General features: G+C 37.1%; 1 protein-coding gene across 1 annotated transcript in view; it reads left to right on the top strand.

Annotated features, from left to right (window-relative positions):
* PIR121 (transcription activator) overlaps nt 1-24,299 on the top strand; it is a 78,907-nt gene that overhangs the window by 23,839 nt on the left and 30,769 nt on the right. Inside the window, exons 8-16 of the mRNA XM_008811437.5 lie at nt 2,102-2,171; nt 2,381-2,445; nt 3,554-3,749; nt 3,910-4,061; nt 11,164-11,257; nt 11,655-11,870; nt 15,426-15,637; nt 17,410-17,557; nt 18,125-18,293. Coding sequence (XP_008809659.2) covers nt 2,102-2,171; nt 2,381-2,445; nt 3,554-3,749; nt 3,910-4,061; nt 11,164-11,257; nt 11,655-11,870; nt 15,426-15,637; nt 17,410-17,557; nt 18,125-18,293 — 1,322 coding nt within the window. The remainder of the gene's footprint in view (nt 1-2,101; nt 2,172-2,380; nt 2,446-3,553; nt 3,750-3,909; nt 4,062-11,163; nt 11,258-11,654; nt 11,871-15,425; nt 15,638-17,409; nt 17,558-18,124; nt 18,294-24,299) is intronic.

The raw sequence follows: 24,299 nt of genomic DNA, 5'->3' as shown, positions 1-24,299 counted from the left end.
TGTTGTACCGGTACCGAACCGGTATATAGTACCATACCGTATCGACACTTGGTATGTTGAACTATGGTTTGCCATTTCAGTACCGGATCCTATACATATACCATCCTCTTATAGTATCAGTATATGGTACGGTACGAGGCAGCGAGGCATACCGAGTGTTGGTATAGTACGAGTTGCATATTGGTTTGGTACTGGTATGGTACAATACCAACTGATATGGCAATGCTAGCTCTGAACTTTACTGTATTGTATCGCGTACCGGTACTGTAATAGGATGGTACTGGTATGGTATCCAATATTGAGACGGCGAACCTTTGTCAATTGTTGAAAACAATGTTGAAGTACTGAGCATACTAGTCCCTTACCAGCCTTAAAGTGGTATACGGGCCTTGGTAGTTGGTACACTTTGGTATTTGCGAACTATGACAAAATCTCCTATCTCTACCAGACTAGGGCACATTATGAACCGCTCGATATTGCTTGATATTGTGTGGGATTTTTATAACCTCCCATTTATTTTTGGTTTTTCATCAGGTGATGGTGGGAGGGGGAGGGGGAGAGACTGGGGAGCTATTTGAATAACTTAAGTAATGACTTATGCGTTATGACTCGAAAGAAAGTTGTTTGCCTGGATAAATCCTTTATTATGATAAAGGAACAAATAACAAAGGTAAGAACCAAATCAGTTTAGTTAACATAACCATGGATCCTTGTTTGTCATGTTTTCTTATATAGGGCTACCTCTAATGTTATTTTCAGTTTTTTTATATCTTTTCTCACAACATCCATCCTTGTTATCTTAGATCTTCCCCTCCTTTTCTTGGATCGTTCAATACAAATTAAAGTATCTCTCGATACTATAGTCTCTTCAAGGCTTCGTTATAGATGCTCATACTATTTCAATTGATCCTCCAAGTCTTTGCTCTAAATGTCGACAACTTCTACTGCCTTTCTAGTGTAATTTCTAAACCTTTCCTTTATAGTTTTACTACATATTCATTTTAATATTCTTATTTCCATTACAGTCAACTTCTTTTTCTAAACTCTCTTTATTGCCTAACATTCTTAGTCATCCAAATTTCATCTGACATAATTTTATTACATAAGTGTTCAACTAACCAACCATTTTCTCTTTTGGGTCTAACAGATCCCAATATCGAAATCACTCACTTTTTGGCATCTCTTGTTCTTCATCTTAATTGGGACCTTGTCTTGATTTTCATTTTAAATCTGCATTCCACATATTTGTCTTTACTTCATTGATTTAAACTCTTATTCTTGAAAGCTTGCTTTCAAAAATGCAATTTATCATTTAATGTTGTTTTCTTATCAATCAACACCAGTGCAAATATCATATACCTTGGAAAATCTTCTTTAATATTAGAATCTATATGTCAATGCTCCTAAAACTTAATGTATTCTATCTCGATGTGTCTTGAACTTTCATAGTTTCATCATGTATGATGATTATAATCCTAAAATAAATAAAAAAAGTTGGCCAAACATGAGCCTACATAGGATTACAGCTGTGTCCGCTGGTACATGTGTTGGTATGCTGTATACAATAACCAAGGATAGGTTTAATCCCCTACCTCTGTATTTGAATCCTTGGTTGAGAAGCTCCAATTTTGTCAAGGTTGGTACATGTGAGCACCAAATTGCAGTCATTTTCATGATGGGATGAGCGGTAAAACTTCTACATGCAATATTTTATGGTGTACTTGTGTAACATGTGAGTATTAGATGACTAAAATAATATCTGCATCCTCGTATTTCATAATGCAATAGTATAATACAAAAAACAATCTGCAGCAACGATAATGATTCTGCTGTCTACAGTTATTGCTTTCACCTGGAGGGCCAATATTTGATTAGTTTCCTTCTGTAGATTATATTCAGTTGGTAGTTACGTTTGGGTTTCATGCTTCATGAATTTTGGTTTAGCATACCTACTGTCTAATCCACTATTGCATATTTTCCGAATTATCTGTTCATATGTAATAGCTTAATTCACTACCTATTTTATAGTTTCAGCCTATTCTGCAGAATCTAAACATGATTTTTTACAAAAAAATAATAAATCTGGTATACTAATTTGCAGAACATTCACACAAGTAAGTGCTCAGTGGCAGGACACTGATTCAATGAGAGAGGAGTTGGATGATCTGCAGGTTACTCAGTTCTACATTTGACATTTCCTTTTTTCCCAATGTTTCTTATGATCTTAATGTTGTAGCAACTTTTTTGTCAGTAGAGCTCATAACTTTTACAGTTGCACCACTCATTTTAATTGGATGATTTTCATTGTTCCTTTAGACTACAGCATCACCATTGTTATTACAACTATGGAACTCATTGTTCATGCTCTTGTGATTTGCAGATTTTCTTAAGCACAAGGTGGGCTATTTTACTGAACTTACATGCAGAGATGTTCCGCACGAACACGTATCCTACCTCTTAAAAATCTTCAGTTGCAGCGCTGACAACTGTTAATGGAAGCTCAAGTGGCTTGCAATGGTTTTTAGCTTTATTCTATTCTGCTTCAAAATAATATTGCTACACTAACGATGTAAAATATGTAACATAGGAAGCTGAAAGGAATATAATGGTTTTCAAATTTAAACTTCAAGTTGAAATCATTCGAGCTGATAAAGAATAGCATGCAGAACAACCTAGAATTCTTGTGACATGTCTTGAGAAATCCGTCATGTTATCTTTTGGCATTTGAGAAGGGTATGCTATTTCAGGGCAAGTAGTTGATAAGCATCACTTGTAAAAGCTGCTTAACATAATGTGTTTTCTGCAAGTTGGAGTTTTACTTTTTCATCATATGTGATAAGTACACGTGTTCTTACAAATATTCAATTTACTATCAATAAGGGTGAAATTGGGTCAAATAGATTTGTATAGCATCCATACATGATCTTCGTCTGACCCAATCATGAGATAAGAGTCACTCTACTTGGTCTAATCTGAGTGGATCTGATTTTTTTTCCAAATATTAAGCCCTCAAAAGTAAGACTTCACCTGAGATGGACTGAAAAAAATGAAGCAACCGAGATCCAGATCCAGCAAGTTATGGGTTTGATCTGGGCCTGAATCATGGTCTCAAACCCAGTTTGAGTTTTATAGATGGGTCAAGTTTGACCCAGATGCAGCCTGACTCATTTGCAGCTCCTATTATCAATCTCCAGGACACACATCTACCCTTATATATGCTTTTAGTTTATGATTCTATTTCTAGAAAGTGCACTAAATTGCATTTTCAAGTGCAAAAGAATGGCCAAAAATAGAGATTATACCAAAATGTCTGTATCTTTTTATGGAGACTATACCATGGTATTATGTTGCTTTATCCTATTTAAACTGAGTCTGGAACACATACTGGGAGTCTTTCTTTAATCATATTAAGTTAGTATATGGGCATGTGCATAGTTTGTTAGCTTTACTAACAGAACTGCTTAGATATATTTTGGTCAGCATTTTCGTGTCGATGAATGTAACATTTCTGACGTTCTTCATGTCAAATTTGAGGTCCTTGATTCAAGTATAGTGTAGAAGACATTCTGCAAGTCCTCATTGTCTTTTGTGTTGAGTCTTTGGAACTAGACTTTGCACTCCTATTTCCAGAGCGCCACACTCTACTTCGCGTCTTGCCTGTTCTTGTTGTTTTGGCGACTTCGTCAGAGAAAGATAGCGAATCACTGTATAAGAGGGTGAAAATCAACCGCCTTCTTAATATATTTAAGGTTTGATATTATGTATTTCTTTCTGCTGATTAATATATTTATCTTCTACAATACACATTATATGATTCATGGTAGATGAGTGCTTAATTAACTTGCGGCATGCATAGTACATATTTATTGTATTCTAATCTATGCACTGCTCGTTGATCTGTTTTTGCAGAATGATATTGTTATTCCTGCATTTCCAGATCTTCATCTTTCACCTGCTGCAATGTTAAAGGAACTGTCAATGTACTTTCCAAGTTTTTCTAGTCAAACTCGTCTTCTTACTCTTCCTGCACCACATGAAATTCCCTCTCGTGAGCTACAAGAATATCCTACTTGTTCTGAATTATATTATTTAAATTATGCTTTTTATCTAAATTTTGTTGGTGATCTCAAAATGTAGTCCATTTATTGATGCAGACAATTTTGTCTTCATCTGGCTAATACCAGCTGAAAAGTTCAATTTGTAAAGTCAGATGTGGTCATGTGTAATGAAAACTAGGGCCAATCTATATGAGGGGCCTTCAGTTTGTAGATAAGGTTCTGATTTCTGAAGATGGGAAATTTCATGAATGTTTTGAGAGTATTTGGAAGGTCTTGTTTGACTAAGTACTGATCCTTGTTAGGAAAGTGATTACATATGACTATGGTCAGATAGATGAATAATGTATTTGGTGTCAAATTTTCTATTAAATTGTGGTGTTGCTGTCTTCTTTGCTAATCAAACTAGACAGTTTTTTGAATTGGAGGAATGTAATTACCTAGGACTTGACCCAGAAGGCTAGTGACTAGTGAGGGTTATTTCAGTTCCTTGGTCTTGTGTAAGTATCTAAGATTGACCCAGTGTGCAGTAGATGTGGGTCTAAACACATGTCCGCATGGGTCCTCACATGCTCCTCCCATTTAAGATTTAGTATCCTCGCTAGGCCAAGGGTCTAAATCCAATCAAATTTAATTACAAACAAGTCTAATCACAAATTCCAGGATTGGCACATGGTCAATTTGAAAAAGGCCCGTGTTGCAGTGTCTCCTAGTCTGCATAGGCCATGGGTTGAGTTTGCTCTAATACCATTTGTAACGACCTAGGACCTCACCTATAAAGGCTAGCAGGGAGTTGTTATTTGGGTTCCTCGATCTTAATAGGTTTCCAAAATCTATCTAGTGCACATCCAATGTGGACACACCCATATGGGTCCTCCCAAGGTTGTGAGACGGTGAAGCAGAGCCAATTACTTTTCTTATTTCATCGGATGATGCACATCTAATCTTTATGATATCTAGGAAGGCTTGCAATCAGATTCGCTTTATACATTCTGATTTGTAAAGATTTTTCATTGATTCTTTTCATCGTTGAGTTAACAAACACATAATGAGTTATACAGTAGGAATATGTGGCATGTGAATTTTATTTTATTGTATAACATAACAATAACTAAGATCGAAGAACTGCTTCGTTGGTCTCCTTGAAAGCTTGTATGGTATATGAATTTCCAGCTTTGAAGCTGGTTTGATGAAGCATGTTCTGAAAGCATTGGTGCAATTGGGCACACAACTAATACAGTCAACAGTATATAACATTGGAGGCTGATGCAAGAAATAAAGTTTGGTTGGTCTAGGGGCTTTTCTTGCATAAAATGGTAAAGGTATGAAACTTTCTTCATCAGATTGGAGACAAAAAAAGCTATTGAGAGATTTTTTAAGAACTGAACTAAGAATAATGCAGAGGATGAAATGCTGAAAGAACAACTGTTATCTTTAAGTTGGGAAACAATGTATTCTGATGACACTGAGATCAATCAAAAATTGTAACAAATTCAAGCGTTGCACATACTCTTAGGTCTAATTTCATGTGGCAGATATAAATTTTGTATATGTCTAGATTTTCTCCTTTTTGGAGATAAAAACCTGCTAAATAAAAATTGTATGCCGTTAAATCAGTTGTACTGCGGTGAAGTGAGATGGAGTGGGACGTTTTAAAATTGGGTTGGTCCGGAGATCCTTCAAGCGGGAAAATAGGAATTAGGTAATGGGCTGAAAAGTAAACTTTTAGAAAAATAGATATACTTGCTATACAAACTCTTAATATAGTTATACTATTATTTTTTTGTGTTTGTATGTTAAGTGCACTTTTATATTGAGATTTTAACTTTTGGTGCAAATCAAAATGTTCCATCCCAAATGGAGTAGTTAGCTGATCTGAAAGACTGAAACAGTATGAATTACAGGAATTTGGTTGTGTTTTGGGTGGAATAATTCATTTTTTGTCAAAATAGCTGTATTAAAGGTTCATTGCCTTGCTATGTGTTTTTTCTTCTTTGAAATTGAGGTGGGGGCCATGCATGATAGATCAAGATTTTAGAAAGAAATTTCTAGATCAGGCTATTAGAATGAATTTTCATAATATGAAACTCAGATATTGCAGGATTTTGGAAGTAGTTGGAAGCATTATTTTTTAACTTGTATAAGCAATTTATGAATCTACAACTTAGTGAATTACTTTATTGTTGAAATAATAGAATAAAACTTTGGTATTTTAATTCCCTTTAAAATGTTGCGAATAATATGAATTTTTATGTTCCCACATGCACACAACATGAAATCTCCAACTTTGGTAAACAAGTTTCTATGCAATTAAGAAATTTCACTTTTAAATTTAATTTCTTTTTAGGGGAAAAATGGAAGTTTCTTAAATTTTAACTTGATTACAAACATTTATTTTGTTTAGAAGCAAGTTGGAACTATTATTCGATTGAATAATTTTTATTTTTATTCCTGTTAGCAGTTGACTCTTCTGGGATCATGACCATGGTTTGCCGAACTGGTACTGGTAGGCGTACCGGTGGCCTACCGGACAGGTTCAGCACATGAACCGGTCCGAATCGGTTTGCACTGCCCGCAACGCGCGCGGGCACGGTGCCTAGCGCGTGCGGCGGCGCTGCCCAGCGCGTACCGGTCCGGTTCGCACCGGTATAAGCCGGAACCATTTTTCACCACCATACCGTACCGGTCCAACCCTAGGGACGAAACCGTTTTCCACCGCCATACCATACCAGTCAGGGGTCGGACCGGTACGGTATGTGCTGAACCGGCCAGTACGGGCTGGTTTAGCATACCATGATCATGACATTATAAGGTTAGAGCTGATGCTAGATATGATACTTGTTAGATCAATGGTCCTATCTTATGGTCATTCTCACCTGTTACAACTTGTAGTCAATATTTTTCTACTTTCCTAGTCGTTTCTTGAATTGATGTTATAATTAATGGAGTCTACACTTAGATACCTCTGTTAGCATATGGATTATATTATACTTCAAAAATATGTTGTACTAAAAATGATATCTATTATTTATTCTATCTTTTACTATTTATTACCTTTTATCAACCATTCTCTTTTTCCATCATTTATTATTCTCTAATTTATTTTCAAAATAAAATTATTCATATGAGTTGGATTAAATCTTGGATCGTTCAAAACCACCAAAATATCTGTTGGATCAGAACCATAATTAAATCAAACTATGAAAGCATGCTCTAAGTGAAGGATCAAGGTTAATAAATATAATATTTGCTATACTAACTTATGCAAGGCTCCTCTGCAATATTTGATATTTCTTATTTTCTATAGTATTCACAAGGATTTACATGGCACCCAAGCCTAATAGGTTTAATCCTACCTTTGATCTCATTTGACATTTCTCATTCTTCTATGCATTCCTTGACTATATTGTTTTGAATTTAGTAGGTATTGTTGATATTTAGATATTGGCATAGAATATTGATAATAAGGTTAGTTAAACCAGTATTGTGGCTTATGCTGGTCGGCTATCAATTTGGCATGGTACCTGAGGGTGAACTAGGCGATTCACCCTAGTTCAACAGAGCCCGGTTCACGTTGGTTCAACATGCCATTTTCAAGCCTTTTGCGATATCAAACGGTTCGAACCAGTTCTAATTAGTGCGAACCGAGCCAAGCAGTTTGCGCTAGTTCTGCTCCAAACTGCCTGGTTCAGAGCGGTTCAAGCTATTTTCCCAAAAAAAAAGTCGAACCATGTCGGTTTCACATCGGCTCGGTTCGGTATAGGCATGGTATGCTGAACCGGCTCATACCGGCCGATTCAGCCCGTACCAGATCGGTTCGCACTGGCCTACGTGTGGGGTAGCACGCTTGCAAGCGGGGAAGAGCGCCCATGCTGTTTCCTGCGCTGGGAACCGCGCCCGTGCGCTGCCCCGCGCGAGAGGATATTTAATGCCATAGAGTGACATTTCACGCAGAGCGTGCGCGTCCGCGCGCGCTCACGGAAAATATCCATGCGTGCTTTTAACTCTCTTCCAGTTTGGTACCGGTTTAAGACGCGCGCGCCTTTGCGTGCACTCGTAGAAAATATCCGCGTGCACTTTTACCTGTCTTTCGGTTTAGTACCGGTTTAAATCAGTTCGAACCAGAACCATACTGGTCCGGTAGGCGACTGGTATGCCTACCGGTACCGGTACGGCGTACCCTGGTATGGGGTGAACTGGGCAATTTGGCAGACCATGGCTGATAGTATAACTTTGATATGGTAAAGGCCAAGTTGCTTGTGCATTGTTTATTTGGATGTCAGAGGATCTTATCGGACCGATAAGATCTTTTGGCGGGACCCTCTTCAGAAGGTATGGTGAAAGCTAGGAATGATTAAGAGAGATTGAGCGGCTAGAGGAGCAACTAATACTAGTTTTTAGGGATGATAAACACATTTTCCAAGGTGATTTACTATATCCCTGAAACCAGGGATAACTTGCTCCTCCAACAACCATAATCTCTTTCCACCACCTAGCTTCTGCCATACTTTAAGCAGGAGAGCTATGCTAAAAGATCTTATTGGAGTGGTAAGATCTTCTAGCATCCAAACAAGATCATAGTTTGAAAGAAGGGTTTAAATGCTAGGCCCTTTCCTAGTTTGCTTCTAGGATGGTACCATACTGGGATAGGATAGTTCAGTAGGGTCATACTAAAACATCCAATAGGCAACATGAAAAAAGAAGATTCCATCCCAATTTATCTGGAGAGTTTGGATGCCTAAGAATGGTTTAGGACGGACTGGCATGGTTGGGACTTGGGACATCCCAGTTTAAGTGGGAATCAACATCCCGCAAGTGTCTTAGTCCTTGTTTTCTATCAAAATTATTTGGTATCGATAGTACCATCCCATTCTAGTGAGCCCAATTGAAGAGACAACAAGTGTCTTGGTGGTGCTCCATGCCTAGGCTCTTGTTGAAATGATATGGTATCGATAGCTCTCCGGCGGGACTTATATCCTTGGATCACAAGATTTAGATGGCAAATCTCCATTCTAAGCTATAATATTTGACAATATATCCTCATATATAAGATAGCCTTGCTATATTGCTGGAAAGATATTAAGTTTGCGCCAAAAAAAGTGCATTTATAATGGTTCTATTATACTATTTTTACAGTGATGCTATGATACTATTTAACTCATGATGAAATTTTTGGAATTTAATTTAATACTACATTTGAGAGACAATGCATTTTGTATTACAGTATAAATCATATACACATACTGTATACATGTGTATGCATGCGTCCATGCACATGAATTTATGCAGAGAGAGTGAAAGAGGGAGCATTTACTCTCCTTTTGGTGGGATTGAGGTTTTAGTCTCTAATAGTACAAAAATCAATGTTAGAACTTTTATTTTAAGGATCTACACCATTGATTATGATCTGCAACATATAAGTTACCTAGAAACTAGATATATATATTTTACCGATCATTTACCTATGCATCAAGTGGTCCTAATTTGGATAGAGGTGCTAGCTTTGCTGGTTCATGATGGCTATGCTATATTGTGCTAGTGCCATGCCATCCTATTTCATATGTCAGCCGTGCACAATGCAATGGCATATAGTCATGGTTTGCCGAACCAACCAGTTCGGAGCGTATCAAACTAGACCGGTCGGGGACCAACACAGCTCAGGCTAATAAAATGGGACATGACCAGTTCGCTTAAACCTTTCCCCTTCCTCGGCTATTAAATTGTTTGTCGCCCACTTGCGATTGGTTTCCTCCACTTGTTGGCTTGGGATACTCGATGTCTGCATTCCGCTAAGTCCCTCCTCCCACCCTCTCCTCCCTCCCTCCCTCTCTCTCTCTCTCTCTCTCTCTCTCGCTTGGGATAGGGTTAGGGTTTACCTTGCCCTCTCTCCCTCTCCCTTTCCCTCTCCCTCTCCCTCCCCTTCCCCCTCTCTCTCTCTCGTGTTAGGGTTAGAGCTTCCCTTGGTCCTCCCCTTTCCTCACTCCTCCCTCTCCCTCCCTCTTTTTCGTTCGGTCTCCTTTGCTCCATCTCCCCGTCTCTTTGGCTCTCCCTATGTTGGTATGTCTTGGAATGGCACGGTACAAACTTGTACCATGCTGAATTGGCCACCAGCCGATATATCCTCCAGTTTTAGTTCGGTGAACCTTGGTATATACCATGTTGGTAGGTGATGGGTCAAGGCATTGGTATCACTTCGTTAATCCTTAATCATACTCTATGCTGTGAATCTAAAATTCATATGCAACGTCATCCAATTTAATATAATAGCCTATTGATACTTTTCATTTTGTTTCCACTTGATGCATAGGTAAATGGTCTCCAAAACATATGATTTTTGGTTTATGGGTATTTTCAAGGTTCACAAAACCTATATTGGGTACCATACCGGTACCTTACCGTTCAGTTAGTATAGTACGGTGTGACCCCTGTATTGACTTTGGTTCACGACACTTTTTTCTCACTTCCAGCATAGTACCACCTAAAATTGGGCGGTATGGGCTAGTTCCACCCGATTCAGATCGGTTCAACTCATATACTAAATTGAATCTAGGAATTATCCTGGTTCCAGACTGGTATAGTATCCTATGCCTTGGTATAGTTCTATAGACCTTGGACATTTTAGGTATTGTAGATCATCATCAATTGTATGGATCATCAACTTTGAATTTGAAAGCTCATTTTTGATCTTGCATTGATAGGAAGAAGGCTTTAATGTTACCAGAAAGATGAGGGAGTGTATTCTCTATGTTTGTGAATGCATGTGTAATTTTATAAGAGTATATGTATTTGTCTATGTTTGTATCTAAGTGTGCATATGTCACTCAAGATATATTAGGTTTGATTTCAGGTCAGGTTTCTACATTTGTATTTCTTAGTTTTTCGCTTGAAGTCACTCTTTGAATTTGAAGAACCGCCTTTATATATCTTCGTGTCTAAATGATCAATTGTGGCTTATCTGCTCAGTGGCTTATTAACAATCCTCATTTGATATCCTTAATTTAATTTGTCACTAGTTACTTTAATGCAATATTTGAAATCATCACTTTTGTGGTATGAGAATGTTTACCTCCAATGGCTTTCCTTGCACTAAATGCCTTAACTAATCCACTTATCAGAGGCATTATTTGATTGTGAATCATATTGGAAGTATTCGTGTGGAGCATGATGACTTCTCTATTCGCTTTGCTTCGGCCATGAATCAGGTGCTCGTTTTTATCTTTTCAACCCACTAAGAAGTGCTGCTTTCCCACACAAGCTTGAATGCCTATTAATTTTTTATGCTTCTGTTGTTTCATTCTTCTAAACATAAAATGTGTAGTCAGATGCTTACTTGGCATTACTTGGTTATCTACATTGGTACATATTTTGCAAAATCGAGCTTAGGCGTGTGCTACTAATTCCATTAACTTATGATAGATCTGCATAAAAGCCTTTGCTGTTAATATCTTGTTTGATGATGGTAAACATGGATTATTTGTGTAACTCTGGTGACAATATCCAATATTACTAATTTACAAAGTTTTATATGCAGTGCTCTAATAAACTGCTTTAGCTATATCTAATTGCTGTCACGCCTTTTCATTGATTTCTTCCTGCCAGATTGTAATACTGAAGTCAACAGATGGTGCAGATAGTGAGTGGTCTAGGGAAGCCAAAGGAAACATGTATGACATGGTTGTTGAAGGTTTTCAGCTTCTTAGTAGATGGACAGGCCGGGTTTGGGAACAATGTGCTTGGAAATTTTCTCGTCCATGTAAAGAACCAGCTTCTTTGGATTCCCACGGCAATTCTACAACATTTTTTGATTACGAAAAGGTTTCCTTTACTTCACCCTGTCAATTTGTTTACCAAATATAATATGCCATTGGTTACCTGATGGCCCTTTGGTCCTATACTGATTTCTTTATTACATAGATTCTTCATATTATCTTGTTATGCCATCACTGTGTTTTCTATGGTAATAGCTGTTTACTGTCCAGATTCTTGATACGGTGATAAAACTTTTTTTTTATAAATTTTTAGTTGGTGGGTGGTGTTTAGTTTTCATAAAAGAGGGTCTTTTAAACACCATCTATGCATATTTATGCATGAATTCTCCATGTCTAATTCCTTTTCCCATGTTTTCCATCCATTGCATTGTTGAATGACTGAAATTTCTAATGGTATACCTTACTAATTGTTAAGTTATACTTAAGTTGTTGGCATGATTGGCATTATATTCTTGCTTATGATAATTTTTGCTTGTTGAACTGGGGACAAGCAATTTGCATTTTGTCACTGAATTAGTTGTTGCATCGGTCTTCTAGATTTACATGAGTTGTTTTTCTTTTCCATTTGGGTGAGACTGCCATACGTTTTGTCAAATCTATGCATTAGTTCCAAGGCCCGCCGAACCGGTATCGCTTCCCATACCGGTTGGCGCCTGGTACGGTTCGGTACCGTACCGAACCAGTACGGCACGGACCGGCACGCTCAATTTTTTTTGGAGTTTTCAAAAAAAATTAATTGGTAATCAATCTTTTTGAACTTTTTCACTGAATTTAAGTCTAATTTGATGTTTTTTGATATTGCTATGATCTTGATTTAACCTAGATGATGCATTTTATTGCTTTAAAATGATACAAAATATAAAATGAACGACATAAAAATCCTCAAATCAAGTAGTGACATAAAAATTAAAAAATAATACAATCAATTACATACATTTAAAGTTCATACATACCGATATCTAAAATCGGATCGAGTGGCGATGTCTCTTGTAGATATTTAGATTTGCCTCAATGGTCTGAGTCTTTTTTCCCTCCATCATGTGGTATAGAAATTCCCTCTAGGTGTACCTCTCACTGTCTATGGTCCAAAGCACTTTATACAATGGTATGATAGCCTTCACTATCGCAGTAGCCCATTGCCAGAATGTCCGCCTCGTCACCAAGTCCTCGACATTACTTCCTTCAGTGCCGACCCTTGCATATCTATTTTTCTGCCACTTGGGACTGACAAACATCTGACATAGGGCTGCTTTTTTTCTTAAAAAGGCTATCAAGTGCAATATAGTTGGTAACAAATCGTGCGACTCATGGTCTCAAGATCTCTCCCCCTGCATATCTTCTCATCAGTGAAAGGATCACGTAGCAAACCTGGTGATGGTTTGGGCTGTCTCCATTATCCGCTGCATCCACGAATCGTCACAATGTCTATCAACGTGAGACCGATACAATGTGCAGCACATGGGGTCCAGAAAATATATGACCGCTGCTCCATCAAGATCTTTTTGACAGTTTTATATTGCGCCCCATTATCAGTGATGACCTGCACGATATTCTCCTCTCCTACTTGATCAATCACCTCCTCCATCAGTTTGAGGATGTACGCGGCGTCGAGCACTTGATTAGAAGCATTAACCGACTTGTGGAAGAAAGTCTTCATATCACAATATGTTAGAAAGTTGATGATGCTTCGTCTAGTAGGCCCGGTCCAACCATCACACATCAGTCAATCCATATGGGGGCCACTTGTTCTTGTAGGAGGCAATCAATTTCTCTAGCTCTTTATTACTGTCAAGAAGTTTACTGTAGATATTCTTCAGGCCTGGAGGATCTACACCAAGACCGATAGCCTGTATGGCGGAAATGACAAATCTATAGTACGTATTGTCTGCTACATTCGTTTGGATGTAGCTGAAGTGGAATTAGATTCTAATAGCTCGCCACATATTCTTCTTCTTATCCTTCTTCAGCATTAAATCAATCCTCTGGTGGGGAAGGCATGTAGAATTAAATCATGGATTGCTGCTGCTGGTGGAATCTCTCTAGATGACTACTTTCTGCTACCAAAAGCCTCCATCATAGATGCAATCCGGCCATCGTCTCTGCTGACGGCCTTTCTGACTGAGGTGGTCCTCCTGAACTCTAGATCTGGCCTGTTGCTCGCAGAACCGAAACTCGACTCGTAGTATGAGGGCCCAAATCGAGCCTTATGCATAGCTACCTCATCTTGCTACCACTGATCATCCGGGCTCACCTGCATGACAGCCTAGATCCGTGCCTTGTCATCTAGAGCGGACACCCCCTCTGACTCTCTGGAGTGATAGGAAGGTGGCTCTGCCGCTCGACGGTCCATCTCCACCTTTTTGGCAACTCTCTCTTTCACTGCTCCGAAATCAGCAGAGTGCGTCTTTATCAGCTACGGAACCTCCTGTGGGCATTTTCGGCACATAGAATGTCGGAGTAACCACCAGCTAAGAGTTGCTTCAAACGGGTTATCCGTCCTCCTTTAAAATCTGTGTTGCGCCGGTTGCACTTCCAATGGTGCCAGCCCGAGGGCATTTGTCCATGATCCCAGCCAATGTCACTCTAGGTCCTTTTTTCTTTATGGCTCCATTCTTGCAGATTTATCAAGTACGTTAGTTTATCAATTATTTAAAAATAGTTAAATTAATTTACGACAAAGATAATTTTTTTATCTTAGAAAATACGTCGGATTTATCTAATACATAATCTTAATTTTCTTTTTTTATTTATTTATATTTTTTGATAATTTTTAAATTTAAAAATATGCTTTAATATCATAAATTCGAAAAAGTATGATTTCTACCTCAGAAATTATTTCTAAATTATGTAATATGCACTAGTAATTTTTCATAATTTTTGATCTTATTTATATATTTGAAATTATTTTTTGAATTTAAAAATAATTTTTAAATGTTAATATTTAAAAAAAATAATTTCAGCTTAAATCAATATAAAACCTAACAATGGATGCTACGTATATTTTTCTAGGCCCTCAGGTATGCATAAAAGGCTATTTATTTTTCAATTTTTTTTTTTTAAATTTAGGCCTAGGCCACTATGCATATGATTGTATCAAAACTTGAATGAATGGACACTAAATTTTTATGGGGAGTAGCTTGCATGCCCTTAAATACGTTTCTGATTTTACTTTTTTTTCATTTTTTTTAAATTTTTTAATCCTAAAATATATTTTTAATTTTTAAAAATTATATATAATTCAAGGATTTCTCTGAAGTGCCTTGCAAGCATTTACGAAATCCCGGCTGCAGTGCATTGTAGATTGCATTTCTACAAGTGCAGCATAAACTCCTTTCAAGCAACAAATGGGATCCTTAGTTCTCTTTATTCATGTACATTCATGATTCATCTAATGCTCTAAGATATGGAATATATGTGGTTGTTATCATATTGTTATTAAGTTATTATTATTAGTTTGTTATTATTAATCTATTATTACCTCTAACCGATCATCGTTGTCGTCATTATCATCATCATTATGGTAAAGGTTGTTGATTGTCATCGCCTATTTCTATCTTCAATGTTATGCTAATGGATTTTGCAAAATACAACTTGTATACAGGTGGTTCGATGGAATTATACAACAGAAGAAAGAAAAGCTCTGTTAGAGCTTGTTAGTTACATAAAGAGTGTTGGTTTGATGATGCAACGTTGTGACACACTGGTAGCAGATGCTTTGTGGGAAACAATCCATGCAGAGGTTCAGGATTTTGTGCAGGATAAGTTAGATACAATGTTACGGACTACGTTCCGTAAAAAGAAAGACCTATCCAGGTGAATTTTACATATGTGATATCATCATACATGAAATTTCTTAGAAACTACTTCATTTATACTTTTATGGTCTGCAATGAATGGATTTTTCCTGTTACTCGGAAATAACTTGTGAAGGAATGTTTCAGTTGGGACTCCTAATTAGTTCTACTGTAGCAATTTCATAATTTTGCCTTTGACTTGTATATATTTAGCAGCAGCATATGCAATCTAGGCAATAATTAAGTATGGGTGCATGCTAGTGCACACCAGTCTGCAGCAGATATGCTGTACCATGCCTGTAAGGTACCAGTACCAGTACTTCCTTTGGCACTGATATATGGTACATCACCTCCTATTTATTGTGCTAGCACTCGGAGGCATATCATATCAGTGTGCTACTGTACCAATAAGGTACTGATATGGATACTGCTACTGTTGCTTAAAACGTGGACAGTCACCATGTTAGTTCTTTTATATGCTATCTCAATTTTAGTGTTCAAGGATTATGAAACCCTTCCATGACTGCTGGTTAAATTTGCAAGCACACTTATGATTTTGTTATCCGAGTTTTATGACATACTGCTTTTGTTTTTCAGGATTCCTTTTCCCTAGTTGTTTCAGGCATTTTAGTATGTTCACAAAAAAAGCTGTGCGAAATATTCAATTAACGTTATTACAATACGATACTGCACATAGTATTAACATGCCTGTTGGCATGATATGTACCAAGTCAATACCTCACCAAGAAGAAGTGCATCAGTGGGATCAAAAATTGGGCCAGGCTTAATATTAACTGCTAATCCTGTCAAATCAGGACCGTGCAGCAGACCTGACTTGAGATGGCCATATCTCTCTCTCATTTTAAATGCAAAATAGGTCTATTTTGTGCTTGTTTCATAGCCTGGAATTATAGGGTCTCATGGAATTGGTTTGACTTGGACATTTGTAGTGGTTCTCCAGATATTGCCAAATTAAGACCAATGGGTCATTTTTGCTTAATGTTTCACTATGCCTTAAACTCTAATTTAATGCCACTACTCATAGCCTAATAAAGTACAACATAAACACATAGACAGCATTTGTACATATTGAACAATTAAAAGTTGACATTAAATATAAGGACGTGCGTGTTATTATATATGGGAGCCTTGATTGTAGTTCTGAGACAGGATTTTGACCGTGTGGTGATTGTGGTTTTAATCCTTGATAGCATGTACTGCAGAAGATTCGCACCACTCATGCATATAAGGGAGCAGATTTTTATAAGCATACCTTTTCTTGTTGAATAAACAATATATATATATATATATATATATATATATATATATATATATATATATATATATATATATATATATATATATATATATATATATATATTGTTAAGCCAGTTATCTCGAACTTGTTTCCTTTTTTTGTTAATATATTGTGTCAAATATCGAAAGTTATTTACTATCTCTGATGAGTCTTTGTCTTCTTACTGATCTGGCTTAAAATTCAAACTTACCTAATTTCCAGATACTATGTTTGTCAGTACATTTTTGTCACTATAGCACACTATCATATCTTTTATTTGTGTTGGTAATATCTACATTAGTTCTGCTACATCCTGTGATATTTGCTTACCTTGATTTATTATGTATCTTCAATCAAAAGGTTCATATGCCTTATGTGAACATTATGCATTTTCTTAGTAATATCTTCCGTTTTAATTAGATTTTTGTACATTCAGATTTCAGAAGTTGCATTGCCTTAATGTGTCATTTCATATTTTGTATCCTTAATTTCAGGATTTTGTCCGATATGCGAACCCTCTCAGCAGATTGGATGGCAAACACGAGCAAAACTGAACTGGAATTACATTCGTTGAATCAAGGAAGTGAGGAAACCAAACAGAATACATTTTATCCTAGGCCAGTTGCCCCAACCGCTGCTCAGGTTTTATTAACCTTTTTTCCCTTATTATATTTGTTTAGTGACAATTTCTGTTTGAGCAATCATTTTCTTAAACTGGATCTTACAAAATTTATATTTTTAGCATATTTGAACTAAGGTTCGCCGTACTAATACCGAATCCCGTACCGGTGTCGCACTAGTATAGGCGTACCAAATGTCGGTACGGTATGGTATGCGGTATGCCAGGCGTACCGATATTGGCGTACCGATACCGGTACCTATCGGTATGGATACGGTACGCTCCGGTACCAGCCGGTACCGACCGGTACAGCATACCATGATTTGAACTTTAAAATATTCTCTTTTTTTGTAACAAAACAAATATCTAAATGATTGTCTATGAGCATTTTTGGTGGGACACATCACAATCCTTTCTTGACGAACTAAATGTTATGAAGGAGTGAGTTTCTTGCACTCTGTAGGTGACTTGAATGTTAAAAGTATTCATTCTGTGTTTCATAGACATTTTGATGGTCCAATTGTGTCAGTATTCTATGTATTTCATTTTTTCAGTTCTAATTGACATATAAGACTGTGAATAATCTTTAGGTTCATTGCTTGCAATTTCTCATCTGTGAGCTTGTATCTGGTGGAAATCTAAGAAAACCTGGAGGGCTTTTTGGAAATAGTGGCTCAGGAATTTTGGTTGAAGATCTCAAGCAATTGGAGACCTTCTTTTACAAGCTTAGCTTTTTTCTGCATATTTTGGATTTCACAGGTACCAATTTGTTCTGTAAACCAAATGCTATAGTTGTAAATCTGAGTTAGTAAATTTTATTGAAGTATCATATATTGATTTTATTTATTTATTTACTTTGATTTGAAAATGATGATCCAATTTTTTTTACTTTTATTGTGAAGTACTCTGCTTGCATGGCTTTTAGGAAATGACATTGTTTAATGGGCTGATAGAAGCTTGTTACTGAAGTGTTCCTAAAATAGTTTATGTGCAACAGCTTTCATGGCTTATCTAGGAACTTCAAGCATTTGTTTTAATGTCTTTATTGTCAGAATTGTGAATGATACTGATTCTTATGAATAATCCCTTAGGTAATGACATTTGTTTCTTTTGTGGGTTATCCATATAACATGTAGGATCTTTAACCCATGTACCATCTGCATAAAACATGCTACAATAAAACTTAGTGAAATGAGAATCCAACTTTAGAATCCCAAGGAGTAAACATCATAGCTTCTTTTTGTCAGCCCAGAAAGGTCAGAAAAATATGAGGATGATTAGAGTAGTAGAGTGCCACTTTTCTATGAGCAGTGCACAGAAAAAGTCAAGGTTCACCATAGGGATGTTGTACAAGAGACCAAGCATAAAGGGATCATAGATTTAGTTACACAGGAAAACAAGATGTAACAAAAGGATGGATAAGTTTTGTCACTAAAATTGAATGGATAAGGATGGCGCTCTCATCATGAAACCAATTTTATGGAATATTTTTGGATTAGGGGACTCATGGAAGTTGGATGTGGTTGAGGAGAAATTGAAAACTTGCTGCCTGAGTACCCTAAGATCTAGATTATTGAATAGGAACTAATTGGTGACAGGTAAATAGGATCAGACATACAGTAGGGAACTTCTTGTTCCTGTCATTGGATCTTCACCCTTCTGGATGACAAGGGCGTCAGGGCTTCCACATTTCTTTTGATGTTCATTGTGAATTGTACAAATAAGAAAATTTATGCTAAGGATTTGCTGTGCATTCAGGATTAAGTGTATAATCTGGGAAAACATTGTGGGAGAAGTTTGATGTTGCAAAATAGGTTGGTATGGCTAGAGCCTAGACTGTTAATAATTTAAAATGCTTTGTCTACTTCAATAAACCAGGTTGCCTATGCTCTGGATGATAGTCTATCACCATAGAATGATTGTAGTTACAATTATTGTGTTGTGGCAGTTTGATGACCTTGTCATTCATGTGGAGCATGATCATGGGAATAAAGAAGATGATGGTTTCTTTAACATTTGTTATGACGAAATTGGTTAGAAAGTCAAATTTTAAGATATGGAAAATAATACGAGCCATTAGTACTCGATGGCATTGGCCAGCAATATAAAAGAGAGCTGCCTAGGCACTGCCTAAGTGTTTTGCATAATGTTTGAGCGCAGAGGGTGAGACTGATTTCAGTTAGTTTTGGACGTTTATTTGTTATCTTACATTTCATTTTTTGGATTATAAATATTGGTTTTAGGTTTCTCCTTTAATATGTGTGTGTGTGTGTATATATATATTAGCCTTTTAATATGTTATTTCTCAGCTGCATTGATTGGCAACCTGTATAGCTGCTAGGCAAGCCTGAGGTCACCTGTCTATTGCCGACACTCTCACAAAATACAGCTCGCAAGTTTAGCATTGTTATAATTTGTAACTTCTTGAAATAAGAACTGATGGACTGGTTAAATTAATCTGGTGTTCTTATGACACATTTGAGTGCTACATCAACACATTTTCAGGTGAAATTGACTAAATTTAGTGGCATAGTAGATTACACAATCTATTATTTTTCTGAGTATTCGTATTCCTAACTAGCTGTTGTAAAGGTTGTTTCTCCACAGAGTTTCTCCAGTGGTTTATAAATGCATAAATATCTTTATAGGTATATCATTTGGTGGTGAAGTGAACAATTCTGTTATCCAGCGCCATATGTTGCTAAAGAAAATGTGTGACAATTGACTAGATGTTTCCAGATACTACAGATTAAAAATATTTAGCACTTGGAAAAGATTAGGAGTCGAAGTGTTGTTACCTGCATTGAAGTGTTCTGCGAGTGGACTTTGAAAAATCCATGCTAGGAACTGGTGCCATAACAAATAGACTCCATTTATGGAGGACCATGGAGTGAGAAGCTACTTTATGTAATTAGGCAGAATGATGGCCTTTTGCCTTTGTACTGAAAAAATTGTAACTTGTGACTCAAGAATCAACTATCTTCTCTAAATGAATACTCAAATTCTTGGAGGTTCATCTAGCCATGACCACAAAATATAAGCTGGCTGTTATATATCTTCTTATATATTGAGAACCAAGGTTTTAAATATCATGGGATGGGGCCTCTTTTTTTTTCTTCCATGGAATAGGGCATCTCATGTCCTGAAACTTTGTGTCTCGATCCATTTCCCAACTCATCCCATCCTGACACTCAAGATGGTGGGCTGCCCTACAATCCCACTAATCTTTAAAACCTTGGTAGGAACTCTAGAGTTGGGGCACGTGAAGATGGAATCTATAAAGTGAAGCTGTCAACTTAATAAATATGTGTTGCATTTTTCATGTTCTCCATGCAGATAAAAACTCACGTGCTATGGGAGAAAGGGAGAACCCCACCTTTTTTTCTATGACTTTCCCTTTTCTTGGGCATCCGCCTCACTCTCTTTCCTTCCTTGGAAATGCGTATGCATAGCATATGGTAGATACTAGTATATATGTCAAATTCATCAAAAAGGTATTGTTTGGTCAGCATCATTGAAGAATTAAGATTCAGATTTATAATGGCAATGATTGATTCTTGATAAAAAATAGCAGTACATCTTAAACCCTTACCTATTGTCAGCATTGCTATAAGGATCATCTATCTGATAAACAGAAAACCACAGCATCCTTTGTTTAGATGCTTCAGTTTCTACATGTTCTATCTTTGCCTGCATGTTTGTAAGTCTAGGGTGTTTGTCTTGGTTGCCCAAATATAAACTGCGAGCATAACATTTCTACCACATATATCTTCAAAGAGAACAAATAGGACCATACACCTAAAGAGATCATGTTTTGCATCCATAATTACAAGGTATATTTGGGATTTTAGTTGTAAAATATTCAAAACTTTAGATATACTCTCGCACCAGACATAAATAATGGACCTATTAAAGATGATTAGTCCAGATTAATGCAAATCAAGATTTGAAATAATAAGTGATTCAGTGTATCCCACTCAGGACATACTCTACTGAGGCCTTCTCAATATAGGGATGCTTGGTTCGGTATATTTGGACCAAAATATTCTGAATTGCCTGAACTGAGGATTGATCTAGTAGTTTGCGGGCAGTTTGAGGTAGGTTTAGTGGGATTGACCCTGGATTGGTCTTGAAACAAGAGGTATGCTAGGATACCACTCAAGAAGTGGGTTAAAGGGTAACTTTTGCTTGCTTTCCGATATTTGGTTGGAATGAGATGAAGATAATGAGCTGCTATATGGGTCTTGCACTAGATTGATCAATCTGCATCCATTTTGCACTCGTTATATGCACATGCTACCAAAATTTGATTTACAATTGGTGTTATTTGGGCATGCTCAGGTTCCACCCAAGCCAAAACCTGAAACTATCATAAATTTCAAATATTTTTTTAAATAATTAAGAAATATACATATGCTTAAAAAAGGTTGTGCTAAATCACTAGAAAAAGAATGTAAATTTATTCACCAACAAAAATTCGGTGAATGCCCTAAAAAGTGCATGCAATGAACTTGCACTTCAAGACATGCTATAAAAATTTGGAAAAATTAAAAGAATAGTATAGAAATGTGGATAAGTAAGCTAATGCCTAATACATGATCATTGATTAGTGGTCATTTGAATTGGGTTACAGGTAAAGTTCTCAATCTTGGTACATAGTACTGTACTGTACTGACACTTGGTATATACAAGTAGACAAGAATGGTACTAGTTCTTCTTTCATTTTTTAATTTTTAAGTTTAAAGATCTTGAAAATGTGATTTTAATGTTATTTTATTTTGTATTGGTCTCAGAGACCATATTATTACATGACAACCACACGTTATAAACCATCTCATTCATTCCCATAAATTACATAAAGTGGATCTATAGATTCTATACTTTTTTAAAAATTTAAAAATATTAGATGCTTGTAGACATATTTATGATTTTTATAATGTAGTTTCAGTTAATAGATGTATTAGTTCATAAAATAATGTAAATATTATGCATGTTGTCCTAAAAAATTTCCCAAATACCAATACATATTGCCATAATTTTCATGACTTTTAATTAAATTAATAATTTTTAAGTTATTTAATACCTAAAAATTTATAATTAGATAATGAAAAATGGGTGAATTGCTTTAGAAAATACTTCTAAATCATCTATACATAATACTGATTTCTAATATCTTTGATTTATATATTTTAGTTAAAAATAATATTTATAAAATACTGAAAAGATTAATTTTAATTTGGATTAATGCAAAACCCTACTAGGCAGGGCTAGCAGAACCGTTCCGAATCGGATGGTTTTGGTGGTTCTGAGCTATACCGGTGGCTCACCGGTATGGTTCTGGCAACGAAAATAAAACATGTTGTCGGAGTGGGAGAAGGAGAAGAAAAGAAAGAGCGAGCGGGGGAGGGAGGGAGAGGGTGGGACGCCGGCAGAGGGCCGGTGGAGGCCGCGGGACGGGGGCCACGGCCGGTTTTTCTGTTTTGATCGAAATAGGGATCTGGCTGCGATTTAAAAATTTTTACAATTTTTAAGTGAAGTCGGTAAATTGCGAAATTTTTTAAGTCATGGCGGGACTCCTATTTCGTTCAAAACAGGAGAACCGGCCGCGACCTCACCTCCCGCGGCCTCCGTTGGCCCTCCGCCGGCCTTCCTCCCTCTCTCCTCCCTCTCTCTCTCTCTCTCTTTTCTTCTATCCCATGGTACCATGTGCTCTCCTTTGTTGGTATAGGCCCGACACGGTCCGTACCAACTCATGCCACCGAAAATCGGTACGGTGCCCAGTTCCGCTGACCTTGCTACTAGGGGAACCATGTATATATTTTTAGCCCATAGGTACACCTTGATTGCCACTTATTTTTAAAATTTGATTTTGGATTTAGTTTCAAGTAGCCATAATCATACCCAAATCTAAACAAATTGCTACCAAAAGAGGACAGCAAGTAACTTGCCACCACCCCTAAACAGGCTGCTATTTTTCAATTTTCAAGCTTTCTTAAATTATTTTAAATTAAAAATATAATTTTAATCAAAAAATTACACTATTAATATGTAGTCTTGTTTTCTTTTGCGATGCATGTATCATACTTAGATCTATAGTATATCATGAAATCATTTCAAAATACAAAATTTTGGCATCATTTTCCCTTCTTGTAGCATTTTAGCCTAGAGAAGAATGAAGAGGGGCCACCGAGGTGGTAGCCTAGTGGTACTGGGCGTAATTTCTATCCTCATGGTCCCAAGTTCGAGTCGCTGCGGCGTTGATTAAAATGTGGCTTCGGCCACTGCTTGCATAGGAACGTTTCTTGGACCTCTAGTAGCCGGGGTGGAGCTAGGTGTGATGTACTCACATGTGGGACTCGAGCCGGAGTAGCTGAGCCGGGCCCATGGGTGGGGAGGGTATGAGTAAAACCGGTCGGGATGCCCAACATACGTCCATTTCTACCCGCATCGAACATTCTCCTGGCGGGGCGAGGCCCCAATGGGGGCTGCTATGCGGGGGTGGGCTTGTCTCTTCCTCCCCCCCTTCCCTTTTCTTTAACAAAAAAAAAAAAAGAATGAAGAGGGAGGGGATTATACCTGATCTTGGCTTGGATTTGGTTTCAAAACTGCAAAAAAAGAAAATCCCTTCTCCCCTGATTTTTCTCATCTTCCCACCCTTCCCTTCACTTTAAAAAAGTGGATAAAGGCATTGTGATGCTTTCTCTTCCTTTTTTACTCATGGGGAGGGCTAGGAACCAACTCGAACCAAGTTGTACTGAGCGGGAC

Source organism: Phoenix dactylifera, chromosome 3 (genome assembly GCF_051530095.1).
Source record: "Phoenix dactylifera cultivar Ajwa chromosome 3, Ajwa_hap1_PhDact_Kaust_v1.1, whole genome shotgun sequence".
Lineage (NCBI taxonomy): Eukaryota > Viridiplantae > Streptophyta > Magnoliopsida > Arecales > Arecaceae > Phoenix > Phoenix dactylifera.
Note: the sequence above shows the minus strand (reverse complement) of the source record. Positions and strands in the feature narration are given on the sequence as shown.